At 37.2% G+C, this 16,063-nt stretch overlaps 1 protein-coding gene across 3 annotated transcripts in view; it reads right to left on the minus strand.

Annotated features, from left to right (window-relative positions):
• Nucleotides 1-16,063, minus strand: part of GNAL (G protein subunit alpha L) — a 327,850-nt gene that overhangs the window by 88,284 nt on the left and 223,503 nt on the right. For 2 of the 3 annotated variants that reach the window (XM_024212570.2, XM_024212571.2), the window contains exon 5: nucleotides 7,551-7,648. The exons of the other annotated variant lie outside the window; for it this stretch is intronic. In XM_024212570.2, coding sequence (XP_024068338.1) covers nucleotides 7,551-7,648 — 98 coding nt within the window. The remainder of the gene's footprint in view (nucleotides 1-7,550; nucleotides 7,649-16,063) is intronic. 3 annotated transcript variants of the gene reach the window in all.

Genomic DNA, 16,063 nt, shown 5'->3' on the forward strand with positions numbered 1-16,063 from the left:
TGCCGAGAGTGCCTGCACCATAGTATTTGGTACCAGCGTTGTGGGTATTGAGGTGATGGGCACTTGGTGAACTAATAACAGTACAAAATGTCGGTACCAGGCAAAGTACTGAGCTCCACTAGAGATGGTACCAATGGTCAGTGCCTGATCTCTGTTAGGGTGTCAAAGGGACATGATATGGACTGTGACCTACCCTTTACTTGAGCAGCTTGAGGCTATTTATGCTTCTTTCTACTCCATTCCTGGGAGGCTGACCTTGATTTGTGCTCCTTGATGGAGCAGTGTTCTTTCCTACCCCTTTCACATGAGTGGGTGGCAGAGGACACAGCTGGTCTTAGAAGATGTTGCCTTCTTGGATGAATGAGCCCAGGAGCTTAGGGTTCTGAGTTCTTTTTTAAAAAATAACAGGGAAATGCTCTTTCCCAAGGCTGAAAAAGCACCTCAAGTACCCACATTCAGTAGAATAGCTGCCTCAAATGAGGGGCAAGTTTTGAAGCCTGGGGACTTACCTTTAGCCACAAGCATTAAAACCTGATACAGGGGAAATCCCTAACACTAAGAAGACTCTTTTTTAAGTAGCCACAACTAATTCTAAAACTATGCTAACCACAACTACACTATTTAATCAATACTAATTAATTATATATATACAAACAAAAAGAATTTCAGTTGCACAGTGTGTAAGAGAAGCTGAAACAGCCAAGGATACTGTTTCACAGCCACAGGCAGTAAGAAGGAACTGAAGGATTATATGCCCTTGGGTGGTGATGGGGGCACGAGGATACGTAAGGTGCAGGCACAGCACTAATGGACACTGCTGGCTGAAAGTATCCAATCATGATGTGGAATGCATGTGGACAATCATTCAACTAAGAACTTTTCTTTAGTTATCCTATCTAGTACTGGGATAAATGCAGGAACTCAGATGCTAGACTTAGGAGATGAGTGAGTCTGCTTGGTCCCATCAGCTAAGCAAGCGGGCCTTGCTTGGAGAAGCAGAAGCAGGATGGAGACACTTTCCCAGTGCAAAGAAGAAGTGTATCAGCAGGCTGATCTCAGAAAAGAACGGTATTGAGAGAAGATGGGGCAGGTAATTGTAGTCCAACAGACTTTGACAAAACAGCCAACTCAGGAGGCTGGTGAAACCCCATTCTCAAAGAGAGAGCAACTGCGAAGAAAAAATGGGGTATGTGTTTTTTCCATGTATATTAGCTCAAATATAAAAATAAATTTGCTTTGGCCAAGCTTGTGTTTGCTTTTCTGAACACTTGAAAAATCAAGATTTACTAGCACAAATATTTGCAGAAAGCTGATTTTAGGCTTGCATACTTGAGTATACCAGAAATGGCATATTTCATATAGGACAGAATCCTGGTTGACAAAACAGGGGACAGGGTTCCTTAAATTTTCCCTAAGTCCCAGAATAGAGACAATTAAATGAGCCAGAATGCATCTTCCACAGCTAGGACCACCCACTTACACATAGTTATTTTGTAAAAATGCAGTGAGACTAAATTAAATTTAAACACTGAAACCATCCAATAAATCTTAATTTTTCTAGGAATGAGGCCTTGGGAAAAGTCTGTGCGACCCAAAAAGAAAAAAGTTTATTTTTTTTAATTGACTAATCCTGCTTATCTATTTTCCTGTTCTCTAAACTTCTGTGTTTCCCTGAGAGAGTCAAAGCCCCAATGGCATCTTTAAGCCTTATTTCTGATTATCAAAGTTAACCTCACTCAGCCAGGTAACACAAAAATAAGTGATGAGTGATCAGTCAATCAGAACTAACCAACCTAGCCAAGTTTTGAATACAGAATAATTAATACTTGTAACAAGTGGTTTGAGATCAATCCAAAAAATTAAAATCTCACAATCATTAGTAATTTTGAATAATGAATAAACTTAAGAAAATTTTATACTGCTTGTGGATGTTACAGAAATATAAAAAGTTAAAATTTATGGAGTAAATTATTGGTTTCAAATTAGTCATTCAGCTCTCATATATAATGTTTTACTAAGATAAAGCCATATTTCAAAATGTTTGTAGATTTTTCATTGGTGCTTGAGTACTTCAAAAGGGTGTGCACTGACAGCACTAAAGACCTTTGTTTACCCAAAGAATTGGTACAACTTGTGTAGTATCAAATTAAGGCTTTGTCTACACTGCTAAATGAACGACAAAACTTTTGTCATTCACAGGTGCTTTAAAAAGCCCCACCCATCCCCGAAAAACAAAAGTTTTGCGGCAGCAAGTGGCAGTGTAAACGGCTTGTTGTCGGCAGGAGTGCTCTCCTGTGGACAACGTGAACCCCGCTCATAGGGGGTGGAAGTATTTTGTCAGCAAAAGTGCTGACAAACCGCGTTTACGCTGCCTGACTTTTAGTGACATGAACTTTGTAGTGACAAACAAAGCCTAAGTCTTTCCACATTGCCTACCTCAACCCTATTTTTAAAAGGTGAAGAGAACAGTTCAGTCTCAGTGACTGCTAAAATCATTGGTTTCTCTGCTGGGATTGCTAAGAATACTGCCAATTAGCACTGAATATGATGGGTGTGTGTAGGTGCAGGTTGGTTTGTGACATGCACACTTGTTCACCACAAACGGCTTTCACATGCACATTACAAACAGCAACAATCAATCATTATCAGCTTAATTGTCTTCACGGTATGCTCTTAACAAATAAAAGGGAACTCAACATCTCATGGTTTCCATAAATCCATTTACTTTAACATACTCCTAAACTTTTAGGGACACTTAATCAGTTCTACAAACTGCGATCTGACTTGTTTTTTTCCCCCCTTCATAACTGGATTATCATTTATTTTGAGGATTTCTGGATTCATAGAAGACTATACTTTACAAAGCCCTTCCAGGCACATAGTTAAAGTTTGTCATCTACTGAGAGATGGCATAAAAATAGGTTTCAGAGTAGCAGCCGTGTTAGTCTGTATCCGCAAAAAGAACAGGAGTTCAATCATGAAGAAACAATGTAATTTATAAAGTAGTTAAAACTGTGGTTGTAATCATTTTTCAAAAGTCTGTTTCATGTGGCCAGCTATGGAGTGAAATTTTTAATAACCAACACTATTGCCTAGTACACTGCCTATGCTCTAGGCAGGTCAGCACCTGGGCAGCATTAAATCATAGCCCTGTGTTTCTCTCATGGGATTTAAATTTCCAGAGTATTAGAGCAGTGGTTCTCAACTTTTCCAGACCACTGTACCCCTTTCAGGAGTCTGATTTGTCTTGCATACCCTAAGTTACACCTCAGTTAAAACCTACTTGCTTACAAAATCAGACATAAAAATACAAAGGTGTTACTGCACAACTGTTACTGAAAAATTGATTACTTTCTCATTTTTACCATATCATTATAAAATAAATCAATTGGAATATAAATATTGTACTTACATTTCCGTGTATAGTATATAGAGCAGTATAAACAAGTCACTGTCTGTATGAAATTTTAGTTTGGACTGACTTCACGAGAGCTTTTTATGTAGCCTGTTGTAAAACTAGCCAAATATCTAGAAGAGTTGATGTACCCCCTGGAAGACCTCTGTGTACACCCAGCGGTACACATATCCCCTAGTTGAGAACCGCTGTATTAGAGTACCCCAAAATACACTTCAGTGTTCACTTAATCTCCAATACTATGATTCCCCAACCTTTCATTGTCAATAGGCTGGTTTTGTATATGACACCGTCAAAATCTAGATAAGAGAAATGGAATTTAAAGGAAAAATAAATGAATGAGGTTCTTGCACTCTCAAAACCATATTTTAATCTCTTATGTGCAGTGCCTCTTACATTTGTGAAGAGTATAAAAATTAAGGAGATTTACTGATTAAAAAAAAGTTGACAAAATATTTCAGCCCAGAAAGAAAGAGAAAAATAGAAGCCAGAGTAAAGAATACACTGCTGGTTCTGTGAAGTGCATTTCACAAAACACTGAACTTACTGTATTTTATTTAAAAACAAAAACAAAACCCAAACACCTGTCTTGTAGCTGTGAAATACTTTTTCTCAGTACGGGGTATAAGTATGTTGTATAACTTTGTAGTTAGGAATAGAAAAATTCAAATCTTTGTTTAGGATACACCTAGAGCTGTCAGACCTCAAGCGAAATATCCTGCTTGGTCACAGTTTTTCCATTTCTCATAAATTCCATGCTATGTATTAATGTGACAGTCGTTTAAACAAAGTTCAGGTAACAGAGGGAGTTATGGGAGAAAAACTAAAATGAATAGACGCTCAGGGCTTGATATTCCTTTACACCAGTCTGGCAGTGTAAAGCAGCCTTACAGTGAACGCAAATGTAATTTACGTAAATGAGCATAAATGAGAATGAGGCCCCTGCTGTCTATGCTGGTTTCTATGGCCTCTGGTACCAGCGGGATAACCTTAATACTTCTAAAAAAAAAATAAAAATAAAAAAAAAATAAACTAAGCTAAGCTTTTAAAATGTATTTTTAAACTTGCTGAAGCTTCAGAATTGCAGCCAAATTAAAGTTTTTTAACTTGAATTTTATTTATAATTAATTTAATAACATTCAGCAATTTTTATAAAGACATCCCATCCATCTTGTAATCTAATAACTGTCTTACAAAAGAAGCTTTTTTAAAAATGGAGAGAGGATTGGTGGCATACTGATCATACACTATCTGCATTGCCATCTAGAAGATCGGGGTTCAACTATTGCTCTGGGATGCTTGCTCATCAAGTGAGGACAACCTCTGGGAGCTTGAGGATGACTGAGGTGGAAGAGTGCTATTGCCATTCAACATTACCCTTTTTTTTGGCCAAATAAAGAAAAACTATTAGTGTGCTCCAAATGGAATTCCATTCAGTCCTCCTTAGAGAGAAAGTTAGTACTTGTGTACAAAGCCTTTTCTCTATGTATAGAGGAAAATATGTGCATCTTTCCAGTAATATTTCAAACTTACTTTTAATATTATATTCTTCAGTTTAGAAGGAACAAGATACCTCTACTGTTCTAAATTATGTCAGCTTCTGGAATGGAGGTGCACATTTCTACATGAAGTAGCTGCTATCATCATATAGTACATAACATATAAATATATAACAAACAAAAAGCAATAATTACCCATCCATTGACTCCATCATTATTGTATCAATGCTTCTGTGTAATAGTGACAAGTGACTGTTTTGGGGAGCAGGTTAAAGCCAGAAATATTTTCAATCTGTCCCCCAAGATAAGAGTATGTTAACCTATTTTTAAGCAGCAGTACAATCTTTCCTGAGAGAAAGCTGTGTGTGTTAAGCACAGAACTAGGAAACCAGAATTCAGGAGTTCCAATCTCCGCTCTGACCCTGACTTCTTTTGCAGCCTCGAGGAAGTCACTGGACAACTTTCCTTCCATTTACTCAACCAAAAACCTACTTGCTTCACATGGTATTTTAAGTGTTAATTAGTGTTTGTGAAGCCCTTTGAAGATGGAAAACATTATATAAGTTCTAAGCACTATTTTCAGAATTGTAACGAATAAAGCGATCCCAAATTACCAGATTTAGAAGTAGTTCTGTCTAGCACTATTTGAATTAGATAAACTAATGCATAGTACTCTCTCTTTAACTGAGATTGTTAAACTCTTGGTGATTACAGATGCCCTCTGATTTACGCAATTGTTCTGTTCTGGAAAGCCTTGCGTAACTCAAATTTTGCGTAAGTCAGAAACGTATACCCATACGTTATGCAAAAATTTCTGCAACTCGAAAATCCTATTTCTGGTTTAGCGAACTTTTTCCGTAAGTGTGAATTTGCGTAAGTCGGGTCTTTTGTAACCCAGGGAGCATCTGTACCTCAAAAAATAAATGATCAATTGGAAGAGATGGGGGACAGGGCATGTAGAAAAGAAAACCTTCTTATTCTTTACATTCTTTTAGAAAAATGCAAAGTTTAATTTAACATTTTGGGATATTGGAATTGACCCCAATCCCATTTTGTCACTTTCATTTCCTTTCTGTACATAAGTATTGGAGCATAAGTCTTTACCCACATGCCAAAATTGCCATTTGAGGCTTCTTTACCCTCACATAAACATACTTCCATTAATATTACAATGGAATAATTTACTTTTTTCATGCCGTTCCATTGCATCCTACCCCTTTTCCCAAACAGGGCTGGCAAAGGTATGTAGGTTTTGTCTGTATGCTGGACACTTCAATCAGCACAGACCAAATCTGTACCATAGAGAAAAAAATTGACAGAAATCACAAATTTAGGGTCTTTTGCAGAGTTTGTTGTATCATTCAGAATCACTGCTTTCAGTTAAATAATAATATTTCCAGTCAATCTGGCTATGAACTGATTACACAAGGTAAACCAGGAATGCCCAAATTGTGGCTAACTATGCCCACTGAGCTCCTTTCTACCCATACACAATTCCACCACACTGTCATGTGTAAATGCGTCTATGTTTGCATCTATGGGAGAAATGACCCAATGGCACTGAGCTGCCAGTTTATGGCAAAAAATGAGTTTTCTTTGTGTTCTTGTCTCTCTGCTGGAGTCCAAACAGAGGGTGCAGAGAGAACAGAAAAACAGGACTCTCAGTTTTGCAACAGACCTGTGATATTGCTGCTGACCATAATTATCAGTCAGGCTGATCTCCAGAGCCTGCTCTTCAAAAACCCTAAATCACAAAGCAACTCTAAAGGCACAATTTCTGGCAATAGCAATTCACATAAAAATATATATTTTTGGTCAAAGTCTAATTCAGAGTTGGGTTATTATTTCTAGTGACGGTCAAGTTTTTAGCTTTAGCATATTGGTGAACTATTTCCTTTTTGACGAAAAGAAAGGGGTGTGCTATGTGTCATAATCTGTTTGGGATTTTCATCTCCACATCCTCACATACAGACATTTCCACTGGAACTCTGTGTAAATCATATCCTATTAAGTGAATCCTTTTAGGGATTGTTACTTGTGTTAACACATTTACTGATTGACTTGATGTAGCCCTTTGAGAAGATAAACGGGCTAGTTTCTTAGAAGAACTGTCAGCTATTGTGTGTTTGTTGAATATACTGAAGAGACCCAACAGTAATATAGGTTTACATTGTTTTTGATAAAAATCTTTAATAAATGTGAAAAAAAAATTAGCAATCTCACTACTACGTGGCTTGATGCTTAAAATGTTCAAATGCAGAGTAATCCAAAATAAAAATTCAGAAGTGTTTTCTCTTTAAATAATCTTAATTACTTACTGTAATTGAAACTGGTCTAGGTAAGTACTTTTCAAAACAGACAGCTGTTACTTAAAATTATTTGACTCACTAATTTTTTCTTTTACTTTGCCTTCCTCAGCAGTTAAATAGCACCAGCAAAACGTGTAGCTGTCTAGTAACTGAGCAACACACTAAAACCATCAGTACTCTTGCTGTGCATGTTTTGTATATGTAAGAAATTAGAATGTTGTCTGGTGCACCACAAACTCCCAAATCTTGCAAATATAAATATCTTTTGCAGACTTATTATAATCCATTACATTCTTGGGTATTAATTACACAAAAATAAACACTTACTACTGTGCACAGTCAATCAGTTGGTATTCGTTTGACCTCTCGAAGCATGCCTTTACTCCTTCATCATCCCAGAGCTTTTTTGCATGTTCAAAGAATTCCTGAAAATTGGAAATGTGACAAATAAGAGAAGATTTCTCAGGTTTTGTTTTAATTAAAAAGAAACACAATGGTTCCTCCCTCCTCAAATCTTCATGTTTTAAAATGGTTGCAACATGAAAAATTATACATTTAAAGAAGAAAAGGTGAAGAATTATTAGTGAAGTCAAAGTCTCAGAAAAACTAGTTTGGACTGTTGAGTACTTTCACATATAACCTATCAATTGGTTTCAAGAATTTTATATGATCCAGCCTTTCACTACTTTTCCAAAAGAGCACTTGTTTATTTGGAAAGTAAGAATTAATAAACGGCTCCAGCCTAACTTCCCTGTGTGGCCAAAAGAAACGTTAAAAGGGTTGAAACCAGGTTGGTGTATCCCAGTGGCAGAAGACAAATTTCCAAGTAAAAAATCAGATTCGCTGACACGATGGAATTTGAATAGCAGATCCTCTTAAGGAAATCAAAGATGAGTTGGAACTGACTCTTAAAATTATAAGGAAACCTCAACACCAAACAACTGAGCACACAACTCCATAGTAGCATGAATATGGCAATGTTAAAGCACCCAAATTTATTTTTTGCTTTGAAGGACAGCTTGTTGGTTGCTTTTAGCAGCCTAGCAAAGAAAGCCCTGAAAGTTAGCTTCTAGTTGCTACCCCTGAAATTGGACCCTTTATTCCAGTGGTTCTCAACCCTTTCCAGACTACTGTACTCCTTTCAGGAATCTGATTTTTCTTGCGTACCCCAAGTTTTACCTCACTTAAAAACTCAGGCTTAAGCTTTCTGCCCTGGACCCCATCAAGTCTAACACTGGTCCTGGCGACCCCATTAAAACAGACTTGCCCTCAGTTTGAGAACCGCTGGTATACTGTATGGAACGGTATAAACAAGTCATTGTCTGTATGATATTTTACTTTAGTTTAGTTCACTAGTGCTTTTTATGTAGCCTGTTGTAAAACTAGGCAAATATCTAAATGCGTTGATGTAACTCCTGGAAGACCTCTGCATACCACTGGTTCAGAACCACTGCTTTATTCAAAAGACTCTGGCCTCAGATTCTGGGGAACCTAGTATTTTATATCTAGGACTATGCCATAATTAAGAAAACCATCCTGAAACCAAACTAACCCAACACACCTGTTCCTAAAAGTATAGAGAGCAGTTATAAAAGACAAGCAATGCTCTTTCTGTGTTTGGAGGCACTTGAAGCTACCTTGGCTCCATTGTTTGGCTGAGCCCAGCTCAGCCAAAAAAGGCAAAAAAACCCACCACAATTAGGAAGGTCCCTCATGTAACTTCACTGGAGACTGGACCTTTTGTAGAAGCTCTGCAGAAACCAGAGAAAAAGTGTTGATGATACAGAAGCCTATGGTCTTCCCTCTGAGACAGAAATAAAACAATGGTCTCCCATCATAGTGGAAGGTAGCTCTTTGCTGTCAGAAATTACATTCTGGAAGAGATGTAAAACCAAGACTCTTATCTTTTATGTGAATTAAAGAGTCCATGGCACTTACCACAAGAATAGATGTGCTGGCCCTAGTGAGCTGGACAAAATCCACTTTACAAAATTACATTTTGTCTACCTAAATTTCACACTGCAGTTGCATTTGGAGATGGCATTATCTTTCACTTCCTGCCCTAAAAACCTATTGTGTACTATTGCTGTATGCTGTTTAAAAGCTTTTGTATCCCACTCCAGAATGTGTTGTTAGAACAGGGAACTTGGGGTCAGGACTCTCTACCTCTATTACAAACCAAAACAAAAAACAAAAAAATCAATCCCCCCACAACCTGTTAAAAAAAGTAACAGTTACAATTGCTAAATTACAAGGTATTTACCTATCACATCATTTATAAAAACACAAGTCCTTGTAATTAAGAGCATCATAAATCTTACACTTCCCAAATAATAAACAAACGTATTATTCTCATCCAGTGTGATGAAATTTCATTATAACAAAAGAACTTTAACTCTGACCCATAGAATTTTAGAGCTTTGTTATTGTTGGGGTTTTTATTGGGGTTTTTGCTGTTGTAACTAAGTAAATTTTGGTATTTTCTTTTAAACAATAATGTGAAGTGGGAAGCAACTAACATGTATCAATTGGCAGTAGAAGTTTTTAGTAATGCACAAATTGCTGTTTATTGAGAATAATGTTGCATATCTAATTTAATAGGAAAAATATGTAACATTGTCAGAAGAGTAAATCTGGATATGATCAGGACAATCTAATTTTCCAAGCCAAAGCTACAGGGCAAGCTAATATGTAGCTTTATAATGGAAGCTGGTTGTAACCTCAACTCTGGAAAGGCTATTGCCTCTTCCTAATTCCTGGCTCAGCTACTAACTTGCTATGTGACTTTCAGCAAATTACTTAACTTGTATCTGATTCAATTGCACTAGGGAAAATGTGTATAAAAACACTATATACATCATAGGACTGTTATGAGGCTCAATGACTGTCTGTAAATTACAGAAATGGATGAAAAAGCATGTTTTCCAACCCCTACTATATCCTTTAAACAAGAACAATCTTTTCTGTGGTAGTAAAATTCATAGCAGAAATTTTCTGTTAATGCATTACATTAGTATTGAAATCACCCTCCAGTCTTAAACCCCACCTCCAAAAAACACCACCCACAAGGTAATACAGCATGTCTAATCTTCAGTAAGTGACTACCAGATGCTGACAAACCTTTCAGGTTAGAGTACAAATGGAGGAAAGGTTCTGAGAAGAGATGGTACACCATAAAAGCAAACCATTATTTTTCAAATGTACCGTATGTAATGTAGATGCAGTAAAATAAAGATAAATGACTTCCACTTTCCTGAAGGATTTCAAACCTTGAAGAAAGTGAGGTGTTAAACAATAAAACACAACACTCTGAATTGCGTTAATTCACAACTACTGTTTCTCTTTCTATTGTGACTATTACAAGGGCATCCAGATGGCTAACTGGATGCAAGAGATTATAATCAAATGAAAAACAAACATTTCTCTCTCTCTCAAGTCATTTTTTCAGACTTCAAGAGAGAACTTGATGGTATAATAATCTCAATTCTTTTTAGATTTACTCACTTCACAAATTCTGGAGCCAGACCCATCTAGGTCAACCAGAACCACCCACTAACCTAAGCCTTACAATTCAAAAGAAGTTTTCCTTTGGTGGGTTTTTCCTTTTGATTTTTGTGTTGAAGAGGAAATGAAGTATTCGGTGACCTTGAAAGGAAAAATTCTGGTAACTGTGTAGGATAGGAGAGTCTCTAAAAATTCCTAGTAATTCTTTAAACATCAAAATTCTACCTTTTGAAGTTATGCTACAGCCACCATAAAGCCCTCCGCTCTTACAGCAGAAAGAGAAACCAAGTGAGAAAACAAAGAAAGAAAAAATTAAGAGGGTGGAGCAAGGAGAGAACTGAGAACATAAAACAGAGAATGCGGCTATAAAATATAAAAATGAAAGATCAAAGAATTAATAGAGAGATAGAAAGGAAAGATATAAGAAAGGATATAAAAAATAAATCAATAAAATAACTGGAGATAGGAAGAAATCAAAAAGGAAAATAAAAATCAGAAAATATGGCACAATCTTTAGATTAAAATATTTGTTTCAAATAAATATTTAATCCTATATTTTATTGGATTTCTCTGTTTAGATTGGCCTGTATTGTAATCCAAGAGTACTGTCATTTAAGAGAAGGACATGAGGAAGCAGCATGGTGCCAGGAGAAAAGTTCAGCTGTGGTCCCCAGATTTAGGGTCCAATGCTTCAGTTCCTGGAGTATGATGAGCTGAAACCCCTCTCTTCCCTCATGGCATCTATCTTTGTAGGCCAACCTGTGATAAGATATGGTGGGAGTAGGAGGTGGAGACATTAGTATAAAACCACGCCCTTTTCCAAAAACTGGTATTGATTGAGAGACACTGGGTATCTCAAAAACTCACTGCTTACAGGCTTCTCCTACTTTACTTATGTTTGTACCTCCTCATGGTAAACACCTCTGACTCCTAGGTGTTTATTTTTAAAATTTATATTTCACTTTCTATAGAAAAAAACTGTAGCTTTTGGAGGCAAACAGTGTTTTGGTAGTGGGTAAAATAAAGTACTTTTAATTTGCACTAAAAAATTCAATTTCTCTTCTCTATTTTTGTTTTACATCTGTTTTTCATTAGATGCAAATTTAATTTTGCATTTCTTTCTCCACAAGTATAATTCTGCATATCTATTATCCCCATTTTGGATACAGACACCTTACACAAATCATTGTTGGTCTCTAAGACCATACAAATACGTTGGGCAGAAATTATATGCCTCAAATATTTTAGCCTGGTTATTTTATTTTACAGCAGACTGTTTAAAATTATTCCCAGATTTCTTAGTCTAACACAAGTCCTATAATACAGAACAAATACACTTGCCTCTTTAAAATGTATTGAGCTACTGCAGAGGAGCATATTTGTCTGCAAATTGCCTCCCACCTACATTTACAATCCTTTTTCCTTGATGACTAAACCGTTCCACAAAAATCCTACACCATTTCAAGACTACCATCAACACCATTCACTTTCCATGCTCACTTTTAACCCTGTCTCTTCCCCTAACAAGCACCCTAATACATTATCCCTTTCTTAGCTGCTCAAGACACCAAGATGTGACCCAGATCCCACATCCCAAATTCACCTATTACACCTTGAGAATTGCCTAGATCCAGCCTACTTCCTACCTTCATCCACTAAGACATTAGATAGCATTTATTCGGCTTGCTGGTAAGATTTTAAAAAATAACTAGTGCTTTTAGCTGCCTCAGTTTTTAGATGTCCAACCTAAGGCATATCAGATTTGCGAGGCTGGGGGCTCAGAACTTCCTGAAATCAGGCCCCTTAAGAAGTCTCAAGTTGGACATGTAAAAATTGAGGCACTCCCAAATCACTAGTGACTTTTTACAATCTTGGTCTAAAGAAATATAAAATTGAGCATTGATATTTATTGTAGACACCTAAATCTACTACCATAGAGATAATTAGTACAACAGAGCCTAAAGAGAAACTGGGAATAAGATAATATTATTAGGAATAGTCCAGATAATAATACGATATTCATAGTAGGGTCATAAAAAAGTAAAGCACAAACTTGCTTCTTCCCTAACTCTTCATTAGATAGGTAAACAAACGTATAAATATTTACATTCCTACCATATTTTTCTTGACCTGGGATCTGAATTAGAGATCAGAGCCAGCTTGCAGGAGTAAGGGATGATGCTTCAGGTCTCATTAGCTACAGGTATTTAATTTCTTTAGATGTTTAGGTGGTTAGTGTAAATTCAGTTATGAAAAAGTCAAAGCCACTTGAATGCTACAATTTTGATTTAATCACAATCAAGATGCAAAATACAGTATCTTAAATATTTAGTAACAAAACAGATCTGACTGGAAGAGTAAGGAAAAGAAAAAAAACAGCCTTTGAATTTCCTTAGATACCCAAAATCAAGGGCACACATTTTTGAGCCCTCTATTCACTTACACATAATTTGTCTTTTTGTTGTAAATGTAAAGATTCATGCATCACCTAAAAAAGGTGCAGTGACACAAACACGTGCTATAGTATTGTTTTGAGGTGGGTGAAATCTTGCTATGGGTTGAGTTAAAATCTCATTCAAACTGATGATACTTTTCATTCATGATAGTTGTAAGAGACTGTTATGGGGCCATACCTGAAACAAAGTGTAACAGAGTCTGCCCAGAAACTAGTACCATTCCACTGGGTATTCTGATTAGGCGTGCCTGTGTGCAGGTGTGTGAGGGAACACAGAGAAGAAGAGAGAGAGAGTGAGGCAGAGGAAGAAAATAAGAAAGTCAAGTAGGAGCCTGGAGCCACAGTGTGACTCTGGAAAAAGTGAGAGCGCGCTTTTGGGTCTGGTGTTGGCTAAAGAGGCTTGGCAGCTATAAGCTAAGGGTGCATCTACACTGCAAGCGCTACAGCGGCATGGCTGCAGCTACACCGCTGTAGTGTAGACACTTCCTACAGCAACAAAAGAGTTTTTTTCACTGCTGTAGTAAATCCACCCCCTCAAAAAGTGCTAGCTAGGTCAATGGAAGAATTCTTCCATCAAAATAGCTGTGTCTACTGTAGGGGTTAGGTCAACCTAACTACATCGCACAGAGCATGAAATTTTTCGCAACTCTGAGTGACGTACCTAGGTCAACCTAAGTTTTAGGTGTAGACCAGGCTTACTTACAAGAAACTGCTTCTTTTGTTCTTGGTTCCTCCTGTGTTCAGAGAAGCAGGACTTCATGCATTTCTTGTAAATAAACAAGACTGCATCAAAGAAAATATCAGACTCCATCAATTTCTGCTTCCAACTGGAACATATCTAGGGCCCTGAAATTTGGCTAGCTGCTCGTATCAAAAAGGGGCAACAACAAAACACACAGTGACTTTAAGATACGTACAAGTACATACCACTTCCTGGTGCTACTGCCTATAATCAGCACTGAATTTTCAATAACAGGATTAAATTTTTTTTTAAAGGGATTTCAGTTAACAGTTTTCAGCACTTTCTCTGTAGGATGGAGAACATGTAGGGAGGTTCCTTCTACACAAAACATATCATGAGAGAAACTGTGAAGCAATATTCATAACAAATCATTATTAAAATCACTATTTCAAATGCGCCTTAAAGGAGTTTACAGCATGATCCTTCTTGAAATTTAATTTTCCTTATTTAAGAAATAAACATTGCATGAGAAACCTACACCCACCCATACAGCGCCTACAAAACCTGTCACAGTGCCTAAAAAAAGGAATTGTTTGACTTTCCATCTAGGGAATAAACTTTTTAAGTGTCTAAATTAGGCAAGAAATATAAGAGAAGACTAAACAGCCAAATATCTTCATGGAAAAATCTTTATCTATGTTGGAAACGAAATTCTTTATCTGATGACTGCCTTACAAACTAAAAAAGGTTCATATTAGATCAGTCTTTTTTTTCCTAATGAGGCACTTGCATTCCAGATGAAGCACACATTGTGGCTCTCCTGATGCCACCTTTAACCCTCCTAGAAATTGGTATGCAGAAGACACCACAGTATTTTCTCTTCTATGTATTTACTCTGTTAATGCACTGTAAAACTTGCATGACTCCTTGACAAGATAATATGAAATCAGGTCATTTCCCCCTACCCCAAACTAAAATTCATATTCCTAGTCTCCCGACCCTTGGGTATCCAAGCTTATTTCTTAATTCAAATGCAGCTTTAATCTGTTTACCTGTCTGATTGGTATCACAAGCATTTAAAGAATGTGGAACTAAAGTGACAAATGTCCTACAATGATATAAGAAGTACATATTTTTATGGTTTTATACTATGGTGTGAAAGTCAAAGTCTTGAATTTTATTCTTTGATGTGGTTACTTTTTTGCTTTTGTTTTAAACCAAACTATGCAATTCACTTAAAAACAACTGTTTTGTTGTTTTTGAAAGATAGTCCATAAAATTTATATTTACAAATGTCTTGTTCTCAACATACCTAAATTCTAGAGTGAATAAGGCAAGAATTCTATAAACCACCTCATTTTATACACAGCCCTGATTCATTACCTGAGCACTGTCCATCCTGTGCACTGAATGAGGTAAGATCCTGTGTAGGGTGACCAGATGGGATGAAGAAAATATCGGGACATGGGGGGCGTGGGGGGGAGGTGGGGGGGAGGGGGAAGAGTCCTGTCGGCGGAGCAAAAACAAAAACACCAGGAGTGCGAAATATCGGGACAAACGCCTAAATATTGGGATGTCTGGTCACCCTAGTCCTGTGGGAAAAATGGCCTGTGATAATGTAACAGAAGACTGTATGATAATGCATACATACAAGGGTGCAGAATTAAGGTTGCACAGGCAACCTATATTCTGGCATTTCCTAACTTTCAGGTTCTTGACTTTGCAACCGAAATAACATTCTTGTAACAGTTTTGTGTATGTTATTTCCTAGATAGGTTTTTAATGTCAAGGGGAGCCCAGCCTAGCTCTCGCCCCACATTCCAGAGAGGTAAATTGAAGAACAAGGAGAAAAAAGACAGAAATCCCATCATACTGATGGAACCATACTGACACACAGGGTCATTGACAAGATTGGGACCTTTAGATACACAGTACAGATCTCTACCACTTGAGTTCAATGGGGAACGGGTAATAGTAGTAGACTCTTTTCCTCTATGAGAACCGGCCACTAAAGAAGAGAAGACACAGATTTTACCAGTAGATTTCACAGCTGTTGGCTCAACCGCAGAGGACTGCTGCGACTCAGGAATCTTGGGTTCCATTCCAGGTTCTGGAGGAGAGTGGTTGTAACCCACACATCTCCTGGGTATGGTGCTTATAATGCAGCCAAATTTGGGTGGATTTTCAGAGAGGCGGAAA

Source organism: Terrapene carolina, unplaced genomic scaffold (assembly GCF_002925995.2).
Source record: "Terrapene carolina triunguis isolate 2854851 unplaced genomic scaffold, T_m_triunguis-2.0 Scaffold58, whole genome shotgun sequence".
Taxonomy (NCBI): Eukaryota; Metazoa; Chordata; order Testudines; family Emydidae; genus Terrapene; species Terrapene triunguis.